Source organism: Nicotiana tabacum, chromosome 15, assembly GCF_000715075.1.
Source record: "Nicotiana tabacum cultivar K326 chromosome 15, ASM71507v2, whole genome shotgun sequence".
NCBI classification, from domain to species: Eukaryota; Viridiplantae; Streptophyta; class Magnoliopsida; order Solanales; family Solanaceae; genus Nicotiana; species Nicotiana tabacum.
Genome location: NC_134094.1, coordinates 135,144,511 through 135,158,956, shown reverse-complemented (window position 1 = coordinate 135,158,956; position 14,446 = coordinate 135,144,511). Strand labels below are relative to the sequence as shown.

Here is a 14,446-nt window from a genome sequence, read left to right as displayed (position 1 = left end):
ATTATTATTTTGGTATCATATTGATCTTTATGTTTAATTATTAAATTACCTCCAAAGCATACATAAAAAAAGTTATTGTTAGACGACTAAGAAAATAACTATCATGTGTTACTATAAAATATTCTCCCATATGAATAATTTAATAGACCATATATTTGTCAATTTTTTTTAATTTGTACTAAACATATGCCCACTTATCAAAATTTTATCTATAAGTTCAACAAAGTAAGATTGAAATAATATTCATTTAATAAAAAATCCGAAAAAACCAACCCGACAAAACTGAACCAATCCAAACCAATATAGTTGGTATGATTTGGTTTTGATAAAAGCCGAACCAACCCGGTCCATGTACACCCCTGAGTGTGAGTAAGAATTTTTTATTCTTGAAGAACACAACCAAGAACAAAGTAAAAGAAAACAATAACAACAATAAAAATAAAACCCAGTATAATCCATAAGTGGGGAATATTAATATAACAAAAAAAAAAAAAAAGGAACAATGAAATATCATGCTTCCAGAAATTAAGCAGTTATTGTAAGCCTTCAAAATTGAAAGAATCAAGCATTTACAGTAGAAGGCTGCTTTCAATTTCCTTTAAAGGTCAATTACTTTATTATATTTTACAAGCTCAAAATGTGAAGGCATAAACTTTCATTTCAAGCCTAAAAGTATGACTGCGAATATACTAGTCCAAAAGCCAATTAAGTACTTAGATTTGATTATATTTTTGAAATCTATTTGCATGGGCGGATTCATTGTTATAGTCGGGGTGGGACAAAACTCACAACTTTCGATTCGAAATTTATATGTATGTGAAAACTAAGTATAAAGTGTTGAATAGATATTTCAAAAGTCAAAATATAAGTAACATCGAGTGCAGATTATTATTTTTTCCAGTTACTATTATATCCGCATAAGAATTATCTTAATAATTTCTTATTTTACACTTTCTGCTCTTTCACGGGGGCTGTTAAATAATTTCTTATTTAATTTTATCTTAAATACTCGAATACTCCACAAATAAAATACTCTATCCATTCATTTTTAGTTATCCACTTTGGACTTTTCACTCTCCGTAGAAAATAATAAATAAAGTGCATAGTTACCATGATACCCAAAATTAATTAGTGTTTAGTCTTAATGGATTTGAAAAATAGTTTGAAATGAGTAATTAATGCCAAAGGCAAAATAGAAAAAATAATTGATGATTCTCTTGATATGCGAAAAGTAACAAGTAAAAATGAAAATTTATTTTTAGAATACTTAACAACTAAAACTGAACGAGAGAGAGTAATAAAGAAGACTTTGTCAAAATAAAAAAGTGTCATTGTTTTTTTTCCTTTAAAAAAGAGTAAGAATAGATCAAATACTTTTAAATATTTAGTGAATTTCTTAATATAAATACAGAGTTTGAACAAAAATACTAAATTCACGAAAATCCATAAGCTTAAAGCTAGATTCGCCCTTGTCTATATGTATTTATTTGCTTATGTATATCCTAGATGTGGTCCCAACTTGAAATGTATCATTCTCTCTTAAGAATTTATAAAAAATAATGTTAAATAAATTGAAATAAAAGGAATATAATGTAACAGGGCGGAGCCAGTGTGCCACATACGGGTCCGGCCGAACCCAATAATTTTAATTCAAATCCTGTATTTATCTTAAAAATTTATTGAATATGCAAAAATTATTATTTAGAATCCAATAACTTAAAAGGATTACATCGGACTCGTGCATGAATATTTTTATTATCAACGTTTTGAATGAAAAAAACATTAAAAAAAATAAGAGGGTGTAATTAAACAATGGTGTACCTCGAAACAAGGAATCGAAAGTGACTGGGAGCCACCGAAGTCACCTATATATAGCCGTATTCATTTGCCACTTTAAAAACCCTTTTCACCCTCCCTCGTTCAGCTCCTCGTTCTTCTCTCCGATTACTCTCTCTCTCATCAGCTACTTCGAGGCGAGTCGAACGCAGGTTTCTCTCTCTCTCTAGAACATTCCTGTTGATTTTCTGAAAATATCATCAACTGCGTATATTTCACATTTGCTCGTTTCCGATTATCGTTTCAATATTTGATGTGCGCTTTTTTTTTTTTTTTGGGTTCAGTTTTGTAGTCTTTACAGGATCGTTACGTTTTGATGCGTCTGTAATGGTTATATTTTCTTCCAGGTTTTGTGTAGATCATTTATGTGTGTCTTTGTATCATGAAATTGAGTTCATGTTTATGTATCTGTATTTTTGTGGATTTAATATGTGTTTTATGTTTCATTTGCTACGAAATTATGATTATATGGACGTAATCGTTGATTTTACCGATTTAGTCAACATGCAATTTTGTAATTATGACTAATATTTTGGCTAGTGAAGTCCATCTCACGTAAGCATAACTGCATAAGCCTATTTGCAAAGTAGACTTTATTGACAATGTTCTTTGGGACCCAAAAATATTGCGTTTTGTGGTAGATATCATTTGCACAAATTGTATCTTTTTTTTTACAACTAAGGGGCCAAGGCTTTTTTGCCTATAAAAGGAAAGGCCATTAGTTCATTTTAAACACACCAACAAGACTTGAGTCTTCATTTCTTGTTTCTTCTTCTCCTCCTTTATTAAGAGTGTTTTGTATAAGAGTTAAGTGTTGGGAAACACTTGTGTGAACTCTTTCTTTGGAGTGGTCTTGTGAGTTTATTCTCTTGGAGTATTTGGGATTAATTAGAGTATTTACTCTAATTTTGTACTCTTATTGGTATAGTGAAATTGCTCCTCTCTGCTTGTGGATGTAGGTCACACTTACCGAACTACGTTAAATTGGTCTTCTTTATCTGCTTTAATTGACGTTATTATCAACTTGCATTGTCTTTGTTATTGTCATTATAACGTTGTTTGGCTAAATTCCGCACTACCCAGGTTCCCGATCCTAACGAATTTGGTTTGTTTCTTATGTTGTTTCTATGTATGTTTGCTTGTGTCTATATGTGTTTATGTTTGTGTGTATAATTTTTTGATGATGGTGGTGTGGTGTCTGGACAGCATGCTTGCACCTCGGCAATTCCACCTAATTAATTGCCTGTTTATGTGTGTATTTATGTGTATTTATGTTTACTGATATGAAATCTTAAACTGTTTCAGTGTATTATATGCTGTAAAAAGTTGCATAAGGTGGAGCAAGTGATGTAGTTTAGTGTTGGTTGTATTGAAGGCAAATTAAGATGATTCAGATGTTTAATAGTTATGAAATGTTCAATCATTTAACAACTAAATCCTTGGTGGCTACTGTTTTTTTTTTCCAGACTGTTGTGAAGACCATTGTTTAGGCATCGCCTTGTCACTCAGCTGATTGAAACACCTAAGTATTATTGTCAGATTAAACTGTGGTTTATCTTTGAACCGTTCAATGGTGAATTATGTTTTTCTATAAGGTTGTACTTTTCTGTTAAAACATAGCTAATATACTCCTGTTAACAATTTGTAATAGATTAGTTAATAAGCTATAAAAGAATCTCTTGACACCTCCATATCGTTTTGAGTGTATCCCATATTTAATTAACTTATTTCCCTTGAGAATTGAGAATTGTGAAGATGATACTCATTGAGAAAGAAACAGATCACCTTTTCTGGCAATGCTGAAATTCAAGACGAAAATCCCATTTGATGCAACTGTAGTTCCATGTATTGCTATGAAGGTGTGTTGTATTAGGAGATTGCACACTGTAGCTTCTGTGTAGTAATGTGGTTGTGATTGATTCAGATTCTTCTCACGAATATATGGGATTATTCTGAATCTTTTGAATACTCAGCTGAAACTTACAAGCTCTGAGTCGTTTATCCTTGTTTGCAGGAGTTTGTCCTAAGTTGCAATGGAAGGCATGAACCAGCACCCGACTGTTTTCCAGAAGGTAGCTAACCAGCTACACCTAAGCTCCAGTCTTTCCCAAAATGTCCATGCTCGCTATGGCAGTATTCAGAGGCCTGCTATCTATCAAAGGCATTATGCATATGGCAACTACTCTAATGCAGGATTGCAGACCTGCCAAGCGCCCCAAGGTTTATCATTGATCGCCGCAAATGCTTCACCAGTGTTTGTACAGGCTCCCACGGAGAAAGGAGTTGCAGCTTTTGCCACTGACTTCCTCATGGGTGGAGTTTCAGCTGCTGTCTCAAAGACTGCTGCTGCCCCTATTGAGCGTGTGAAGCTTTTGATCCAAAACCAAGATGAGATGATCAAGACAGGTAGGCTCTCGGAACCATACAAGGGAATTGGAGATTGTTTCAGAAGGACAATGCAGGATGAAGGGGTTGTGTCTTTATGGAGAGGAAACACTGCCAATGTTATCCGTTATTTCCCTACTCAGGTTTACCATTTGCCTTCATTTTGAGGATTGAAGTTTATGTATGTAGAAATACATTGGCAGCAGCCACTCTGTACCTTATTCCACGTTATGATAGATTATTTTTCCACAGGCCTTGAACTTTGCATTTAAGGATTACTTCAAGAGACTCTTTAACTTCAAGAAGGACCGTGATGGCTACTGGAAGTGGTTTGCTGGCAACCTTGCATCTGGTGGTGCTGCTGGTGCTTCCTCGTTGCTCTTTGTCTATTCATTGGACTATGCACGTACCCGTCTTGCAAATGATGCCAAGGCTTCAAAGAAAGGAGGTGAGAGGCAGTTCAATGGTTTGATTGATGTCTACAGGAAGACACTCGCGTCTGATGGAGTTGCTGGACTATACCGTGGATTCAACATTTCATGTGTTGGTATCATTGTGTACCGTGGTTTGTACTTCGGAATGTACGACTCCTTGAAGCCCGTGCTCTTGACCGGAGGCCTGCAGGTTGGCGTTTCTCTATTTTTAGTGTCTTTGCTTTTTATTGGTTTGTATAGGTGTTTGATAATATCGTAAGCTTATATGCATATATTCCAAGATTCAGAGTTGGAAGTAGAGGTCTGCAAAAATGTATTTTGGGGAATAAATGCTTGAAGTTGCATGACTTAAACTTTTGATCTGTTATGTTGCAATACCAAGAAGCCAATGCAAGAAATTGGATTTAAGATCTATAACATCTGCTTATGTGCTCAAAAACATAAACGCATAGTCGGAGTTACTAACCCCGGTTTAATATGGATGTTTACAGGATAGTTTCTTTGCTAGCTTTGCTCTTGGGTGGCTCATAACCAATGGTGCTGGTCTAGCCTCATACCCAATTGACACAGTCCGAAGAAGAATGATGATGACCTCTGGTGAAGCTGTCAAGTACAAGAGCTCACTCGACGCATTCTCCCAGATTCTTAAGAACGAGGGTGCCAAATCTCTTTTCAAAGGTGCTGGTGCTAACATCCTTCGTGCCGTTGCTGGTGCTGGTGTGTTGGCTGGATACGATAAGCTTCAGATGATCGTTTTTGGAAAGAAATACAGCTCTGGTGGTGCCTAAGGTCAGACCATATAGCATCCTTTATTAGGATTAGATGTTGATGAAAATCTTTTTGCAGCTCAATGTAATGAATCATTTGGAAAGACGTTTTAGGTTTTTCCTCTTTTTCTTTTTGAATAATTTTAAAAACTTTAGAGCGGGTTAGAACCTGGAAATCCCCCACACTTATTTCCCCCCTTGATAAGGGTGTTTTATACATATTCTCATACTCAGAATCTTTTCTTGAAATCAAATTCTAATCAGTCTCGGCTCGAATTTTCACAGCTGCATCTCTTTATATTTCTGCTGATATGATTTCTTTTGTCAACGCCGTTTTCTTTCCCTTTGTATGAAAGTCCCTGATTTTCATATTCTTTGAATTGATTATTCGATCTATCTCATTTCCAATCAACAGAACTTTTGAGTTCATTCAAAGTTGAAAATATGAACTTGAAAACAATATCGAGCTAATAAAGCAAGTACCATATTACAAACTTATCCAAGTCGCAAAAAGAACACAAATGTAAACGCAGATGGGATATATGTTACAAAAATAAAGCTTAAAAGTGAACATAGGAATAGCCAAATCCATTAGCCTTGACATCTGATATTTTGAAAAATAAAAATAGTGAGTCAAGCACTTCTAAATTGTTTTCCAATATAAGAGAGTTATATAGTCCCTATAGTAGCCCCTATACAGCAAATTGTGGCATATGTTTCTTTCTCTGTCGAATGTTATAGTTAATTTCTTATTAGCGTAAAACATAAACAAAGGCTAATCCTTCTCAAAATCTCAAATATTTCAATATTTGGAAAGAAACATATGCTTAGTAGAGCACTGATTAGTTCTAATAACAGAAGTATAAAACTAAGATATTACTATAGTTACAATAAACTAAAAGATCGACGTAGAGCTTACTTTGAATACCTGCAATTCTGAATTAAAATCTTGCTCGATTGGTAACTTGTCTAGAAGCGATAATTATTTCATCTTCTGTAATGCCTTTGACCTCGATGCTTCTTTTTCCTTCGCATAATAATTTTGTGTTCCAGCCATTCAATGATTCTTGAAAGCCATTTCAGATTTCCAGTTGAAATCATGAAATATATTATGGATAATCCAATACATAGTCCACTTCCATATCCCATAAGAGCAGCTTTCCAAAAATCATTGAGAAACTCATAATTGCTTTCTTGGTCATCTAGTGTAGATACTGTATCAGTATTATTTGTTTCTGATACCCTATCATTACCACAACCTTTTGAAATCGGAAATCCACGTAATCCATCATTACCTTCATATGAATTCTTCTGAAATGTAGCAAATTGAGGTCCTCTAGGAATGCACCCTTCAAGATAATTGTGGGAGAGATTTAAAACTTCAAGAGATGTAAGTTGAGAAGCGAGTTGTTCTGGTATCTTTCCTGCTAGCTGGTTAAACGAAAGGTCCAATGATTCGACTACAGATAAGTTTCCAAGTGATTGTGGTATATGACCTAGTAATCCATTATGAGATAAATTCAACACCCGAAGCGAGATGAGATCTCCCAGAACACTAGGAATATGTCCTTCAAATTTGTTGTTTGAAAGATCGATAGTGGTGTACAATGACAAGATTCTCACAACTTCAAATTGTGTAACCCCTTTGTTACAATAGTTACCGAGTCTAGGTAATATCCATCTTTTGGTGCCTTCATGGAACGATCAATTCTCCTCATGGCTTTCAAATATTTAAAAAGACTTGTTGGTAATTCTGCTGAAAATGCATTGCCAGAGAGATCTACTATTCTAAGTTGAGGAAACAAATTAATCCTTGAAGTTCTAATGGATCCATACAATTTATTCGATCTCAAGCTTAAAACTTGTAGCTCCGGAAGAGTTCCCAACCACATAGGGAATGTGTCGTTAAAGTGATTGTCTCCTAAATCAAGAACTTCCAGATGTTGGCAATTTAGCAACGATCGTGGGAGTTTTCCCTCTAGCTTATTGCCATGCAAGTTGAAGCTTTTGAGTCCATTCCGAAAGCTAAAAGCCATTTGAAGATCCCCAGAAAGACTATTGCGTTGCATATCCAAAACCTCGAGTTGGCTACTCATGTTACCTAAACATTGTGGAATTGCTCCCTCCAAATTGTTTCTTGCCAAGTCTAAAACTCTTAATGATGTCACAGTGCAAACAGAAGAAGGGATCTCCCCACTTTGATTATTGTTTGATATAAAGAAGTATTCTGTGAAATTTGGTGGAATAGGTAATGGCCCTTGAAGAAAATTGAACTGTAAATCAATCCAATATACATAAGATTCAGGAGGAATTGAGTCCACACTTTCCAGCATGTTGTGGGATAGATCAAGATATTCCAATGAAAACATCCAATTAGACAATGCCCAATTAGGAATTCTTCCTTGAATCTTATTATATGAAAGATCTAAAGTCTCGAGACGCTTTGCGGATCTCAAAAACTCCAATTCTTTTACTTCACATGCTACCAATAGTAACCTAAAAAGCGATTCGGGCAAACTAAGTTTAACTTTATTCTCATTAGTCAATGAGATACGATTATATGAAAGATCAAGATCCGTAAGCTGATTATGGTTTGAAAAGTAGCTGACATCCACTTGACCACTAAGATTCAAGAAAATTACCAGACAAATCCACTCTAGTGAGATCTAACTCGATGAGAGATGCACTGCTATTCCATTTGGTCTTTGTAAAATAACCACTTACCTGAGCATTGTGTCCTAAATCAAGAACTACCAAGTTTGGCAAGTGAAAGATACTCTAAGGTATTATCCCATGCAATCCTGTGGATCCCAACCTTAGAGTTGTTATATGGGAAGATAAATTTGGAGGAATAGTTGAAGAGATGTTTACATTTGTAAGATCAAGCTCAATACTGTAATTTGGAAAGATGAGAGATTTCAGAAGGAATTTGACCTGAGAAAGAGGAGCTGGTAAGATCAAGATGCGTCAAGCTCAAAAGCCTACCAAATGAAGGCGAAATGTGTGAATCAGAGAAGTCATTCTGAGAAATGTTAAGTCTTTGGAGATGAGAGAGCTGGAAAAGGCTGTTGTTGGAATCAATCTTCCCTTTAAGCTGGCTGCAACTTAGGTCAAGTTCAATAACATAGCCAGTAAACGAACAACAACAACAACCTATTATAATCCCACTAGTGGGGTCTGGGGAGGATAGTTTGTACGCAGACCTTCCCTCTACCCTGGGGTAGAGAGACTGTTTCCGATAGACCCTCGGCTCCCTCCCTCCAAGAACTCCCCACCTTGCTCTTGGGTGATTCGAACTCATAACCTCTTGATTGGAAGTGGAGGGTGCTTACCACTTGAGCAATCCACTCTTGTAAACTCATCCCATATTCCATGAAACTGTTTTTGGATAACACCAACTACGTGTGGGATCTATAGTAAGCGTTTCCTTGAATTTTATAAGGGCCGCGCTTTGATCTTTGGGACACAGAGATGAAGAGAAAGAAAATTTACAGAGAAAGACAACTAAGAGCACAACTGAGAGCTGCACGTAGCCCATGTTTAGCATCAAAGAGTTCAAAATTAAGTTGGTAATGACTATTTAGTAAGAAAAAGCTATGCAAAGTTTAAGGAAGAATCAAGTTTTCTTTGAATTTTCAAAGTTGCTGCAAAGTGTATTCAGATGGTTTGTTTGTTAGATAATTGTTTGAAAGTTGACGGAATTGGCATATATAGTTTTATATCTATTTGATTCAAGAAAAAATACAACTAAGTTGTCTTATAATAACAAAATAACAAGATTACTATATAAAGGCATGCTTTATCTTTCACTTTCACTTGCTCTTCAAGTTTTGAAATTTTGTTAATTCAAGAAAATAGGAACTGAAACTCCCTCCACTTTAATTTGTCTGATATAACTTGACTCGGTATCAAATTTAAGGAAAAAATGACATTTGAAATTTATAATAGTCTAAAACATGCCATAATATTTGGGTGGTTACAAGACATAGAAATTAAGGTCTCAAACATTTCATAATATTTGTGTGATTATACAAGCATGATTAAAAGTAAAACAAATAAAGCGGAAGTTTAAAGTTAAATTTTTTTCAAATATAAAAATATCTCATTTTCTTTGGAATAAAATAATAAGAAAATCGCGTCATATAAATTAAAACGGAGGAAGTTTTACTGTTCTAAGCACTCTACAAGCTATGATTGGAAATACATACTAGCTTGTAAAGTGCTTAGAAATTGCATTCAATTGTGTTTTTCTTGCATTTCAAAGTATAAACGCATTTCTTTGAATTTTCAAGTCCTTACACAAGTCTTTGGCGTTGAAATTTTAAATGAACAAATTTCAACGCACAAATCCCTTTCACTTTGAATTTTCATTGTGATGTTACTACTTATTATGTGACATGTAGAGGGGAAAGTCAAGCAACTACAAATACGTTCTTAATCATCAAATTATCAATCAATTCAAAAGTTTAGAAAATGTTAGTTATTATTCTCAAGTCAATGCACAAGGATCTTGGGAGGGAAATGTCAAATTTGGCTCTATTTGTCTAAGAAGGTATAATGTTTTGTTTTTGGATTTTTTTATTTTTATTTTTTCTTGTCCAAACACATCTAAATTTTTATTTTTTGAATAAAAACAAACAATAAACACAAAATAGATTCCCTCAAGCCACTGTATCCAAAACCAAATCCAAGCCATTATTTCACTTGAAATTAATACTCATCCGTTCTCAAACTAGCTACAATCAAACCTCTCTATAACATTGTTGTTTGTTTAAAATTTTTTTGGCTTTTATAGTGAATGGCTGTTATACACCTATAACAACATTTGACGTTTAAATATATTTTGGCTGTTATAGATAAAACTTATCCAAAAATTAATTATTTTCTTTTTTTAATGTTACATATAAAAGATAAGAAAATTTTTCAAATTTAAAATCTCAGAAGATATGCATTTCATTAAATATATATTGAAAAAAGCTAATACATTATTAATAAATTCATTAACTAAAAGTACGAAGATTTAAATTCTAAGGCACACATTTTAAAGTTACTAGGAAAATAAGTTCTTTCAAGATTGATGGAATAACTTTGTAATTGTAGCTGTTTTGTAGATTTCATTATCTTATTATCGATATAACGATTGAATTGACGAAGATTCGTGTCCAAATTTTCGGCAACAAGGTATCCAATGAAAAATATATCATGTGCAGATCTTCAAATCTTGTGTCGTATGCAAGATAGAAACTTTATTCAATGGAAAAGATTATGTGCGCATATTTTTAGAATTGTTATTAGTAATCTTAAAAATTCTATATAGATATTATAGAGGGATAATTTTACAAAGAGCATTCTGCTATAAATATGGTTGTTGTTGTTATAGGCAAAAAGTAATAAACACAAAATAGATTCCCTCAAGCTACTGTATCCAAAACCAAATACAGGCCATTATTTCACTTGAAATTAATACTCCTCCGTCCTCAAACTAGCTATATATATTTTGAAACTTCAAATACTCCCGGTAAAATAAATACTTATTTGATACTCTTTACCGGAGAGAGACGAGTTTAAATTAATTCAATATAATTTATGAAGATTTATATAACTGATTCCAACTTATCCGAAATTGAGATATTGTGTGATATACTCTGTACAAAATTATCCAAATACTCAAGTCATAAGTCCCAATTAGAGGAGCATTGTAAAAGGAGCCTTACTTTTTTTAAAAAAATGTCTAGCATAAGAAGCCATATAAGTAGGACAACGTTACTTTCAAATAGGTTTAATCAATGGTCTTCTTTTGTATTTGTCTAAAGAAATAAATTGTCAAACACCTTCTTCTTTTCCTCTGTATAAAAGTCCCTGATCTTCAAATTCTTTGAAGTTAAATAGTTTGGAGCTATTGTCTTCCCTTTAAAATTATGTAGAGAGACATTCAAAGTTGAAAATATGTGAAAGATAATAAAGCAAGTAATATTATAAGCTGGCAAAGAGAAGAACACAAATGGAAACGTAGAGATGAGATACATGTTACAAAATAAAGAATACAAGTGAACCCACGAATAGCCAAATCCATTATTTCACCACCAAAGGATGTGGTGCAGTAGATGAGGTTGCTCTTCCCTTAATCAGAGATCTCGGGTTCGAGTCCTGGGTATAAAAAAATCTTTGGTAAGAGAGCACTTACGCAGAGAGAATTCGAATATAGTCGGCTCCAATGTGGGTGACACTAAGTGGGAAACCAAAAAACAAAAAAATCAATTACTTCAACCTCTTCTTTTCCTTGACATCTAAAAGTTCGATAAAATAAGAGAGTCAGTCAAACATTTCTAAATTACTTATAAGTCCCTAAATAAGACTCTCTTAACACTATATTGTGGATGTTATTGTCCCGGTAGGAAAATGGATTTTCAATTTATAGAGATTACAATATTTTTCCTCTAAAAAAGGATATGTTAAATATAGAATAGATCTATTTTTCTTATAGGAAAAATAAAATCAATTATGGTAAAGTCTTTGTGTCACGATCCAAAATGTCACGACTCATTTTCTGAACAAGCCGTGACCGGCACCCGATCATTAAACATGACCGAGCAAACCATCCGTGCTTATCAAATCTATTATAACTTCAAACTTTATATGCAACAAGACAATACTTTAACCAAATACTTTTGATTAATTTAAATATTTAAAATAAATCAACTCCAAAACTTTATTCGTAGTAACTACTGAAATACTGCTAAATTATTATAAAAAAACATCTGAATCTTAACCCACCGACTGTGTCTATGAAGCCTCTACTGATAAACTGACGCACTGCTCAGAACATGAGATTTCCTGGCCAGTTCTCTAAGTGAACAAAGAAATAGCTAAATAAAGATGACTCTAAGGAGTACTCCACGAACAAAAGCGGAGTTCACCAATAGCACTGGAAGTGAGGGAAGTCCTAACCCGTAGCCTGCTCGCCTGCAAAATCGGTTCCTACGTTGTACCGCAGACTAACGTAGGTTCCCAAAAGAGAACGTCAGTACCATCCATTGTACTCAGTGAGTCTCAACGACATGGGACGAAACTTTAATAACATATACATTACAAACAAAGATTCTAAATGCATGTAAAACATAAAGCTTATAAGAACAATTCTAAAATAATTGCATAATAGCAGTTTATAAATATTCTAAAAGAAATTCTTTTCTTTTTCTTTTTTTAAAAAAAATACATCACTTTATACTTTGAGAGTTCCAACTATCCTAACTTAATTCTGTCTCAGTCACCGTGTGATCGGCACGGGTTCGATCCCAACTTGATCGAATAGACCCAATCCACAAGGTGCCACTCGCTTCATGGTTCTCAGCGCTCATGTGCTATACCTTAGCTTGGCTAGGCAAATTCTCAGCAACGAGACCCTGAGGCTCGTGTGCTCCCTACTTTGGCACAAGTAGTTTCAGGAAATCAATGCCTTGGTCAGGACCCTCGACCTGGACGATGACCCCTTCTCAGAATAGAGGATACTCCCAAAAATCTTTTCTTTCTAAAACTTCTTCTTGTGACTTTTCAAGTCTAAATCTTTTCTGAAACATCCTATGCATACTCATACTGGTATCCTTAATTGTAAAGCATGGCATAAGAATGAAATAAATATTTAAAAGTATTTCTAAAGATTCTTGCTTTTTCATGAATTTTCAACATGAAAATGACATATAAGAATAACACAAAAATCTGAAAATTTATGCACATATATCATAATAAATAATCTAAACTTTCGCTAGAACAATTCTAAGTTAATAGGTACTCAATAGCTCCAATTAAGTACATATTAACTCTTTTAAGCAATTCATCAAACACCTTATATGCGTTCTTTTGTGAGTTAAACCACTTTAGTAAAGAGTTATATCAACTCACCTCAAAACTTCTCGAGCCAATACGTAGGCCCCAGTCCAGTTGACACCAGTCAAACAATCGATTCTACAACAACCAGTGCATTTTAATCAATTTTAAAGTTTCTCACCTAAACATGAAATTTACTGTTGATACAGAGAAAGAAGAGAATTAACTATTCAATTCTTACTTATTACCACTGTAAGATAATTAACAATAGGAAATTTATATACCTGAGTTCAGAAATTAGTGGTTTGTAAAGAACCATAGAATTTTCGTGTTGTCTGCGTGAAATAATTCGCTGGATTTGCTGCCTCCGTTTCTGGGTTCTCTGTTCGTGAGAATGAACAGAAGGCTCTTCTGTTTTCGTATAAAGGATTTTTCAATCCTTTTTGGTTCCAACAGCCCTTTATGGGCTTGTAGGTTTGTCCTCCTATTGTTTTGTTTTATTGCTTTTATTTATTTATTTTTGTTTTATTTTGTTTTCACTTAACTAATAATTAATGATACCCACTTTTAATAATTAATAATATTAAAATTATTAATATTCCTCTAATTGTATATTCAATTATTTATAAATAGAAAAGTAACTCAAAAATCAATCACAAGGGTTTAAATCCGTAATAGAAGTATAATTTAATATTATGAAAAAATAAAATAAATTTTATATTTAGCGTATCTTGAAACTTTTATAGATTTGAGGTGTGTTACATAAAATCCCACCATAGGCGTCGTGATGGCACTTAGTCTCTAAGACTAGGTAAGCTGATTATAATTATATTTCAAACCATTTTATTTTGAAATAGATAAATTTATACAAGTGTCGAAACCAAAAGCGGAAACAAATATAACAACCTCCCAAGACTGGTAATATTGAGCCACAAACTCTAACTAAATATATGCAATGATCTCAAGGATCGAATATACAATACTGCTCGAACAAGAGTTGACAATATAATAAAATGGAAAGACTCCTAGGGACTGCGACGACCAATCAGCTCTACCTTAAATCCTTGCGATCACACTCTAACCTCTGTCCGAATCTGATATCTCCAATACCTGGCTCTGCACAAAAATATACAGAAATGTAGTATGAGTACATCACAGTCAGTACCCAGTAAGTATCAAGACTAACCTCGGTGGAGTAGT

General features: G+C 33.9%; 1 protein-coding gene, 1 long non-coding RNA gene and 1 pseudogene across 2 annotated transcripts; 1 reads left to right on the top strand and 2 right to left on the bottom strand.

The window, feature by feature from the left end:
• The first annotated feature begins 1,889 nt into the window (after positions 1-1,889).
• On the top strand, positions 1,890-5,706 carry LOC107776043 (ADP,ATP carrier protein, mitochondrial-like). The gene is made up of 4 exons (XM_016595883.2): positions 1,890-1,988; positions 3,851-4,364; positions 4,474-4,845; positions 5,147-5,706. The coding sequence occupies exons 2-4, from the start codon at positions 3,870-3,872 to the stop codon at positions 5,441-5,443; spliced, it is 1,164 nt and encodes a 387-aa protein (XP_016451369.1). The 5' UTR covers positions 1,890-1,988; positions 3,851-3,869; the 3' UTR covers positions 5,444-5,706.
• Positions 5,707-6,104: 398 nt separating this feature from the next.
• Positions 6,105-9,152, bottom strand: LOC107775740 (receptor-like protein Cf-9 homolog; annotated as a pseudogene).
• A 2,978-nt stretch (positions 9,153-12,130) lies between these two features.
• LOC142169514 (uncharacterized) lies at positions 12,131-13,697 on the bottom strand. The gene is made up of 3 exons (XR_012699483.1): positions 13,531-13,697; positions 13,322-13,384; positions 12,131-12,417 (listed from the first exon to the last, which is right to left on the bottom strand). It is a non-coding gene; the product is annotated as an uncharacterized LOC142169514 (long non-coding RNA).
• Between the last annotated feature and the right edge of the window lie 749 nt (positions 13,698-14,446).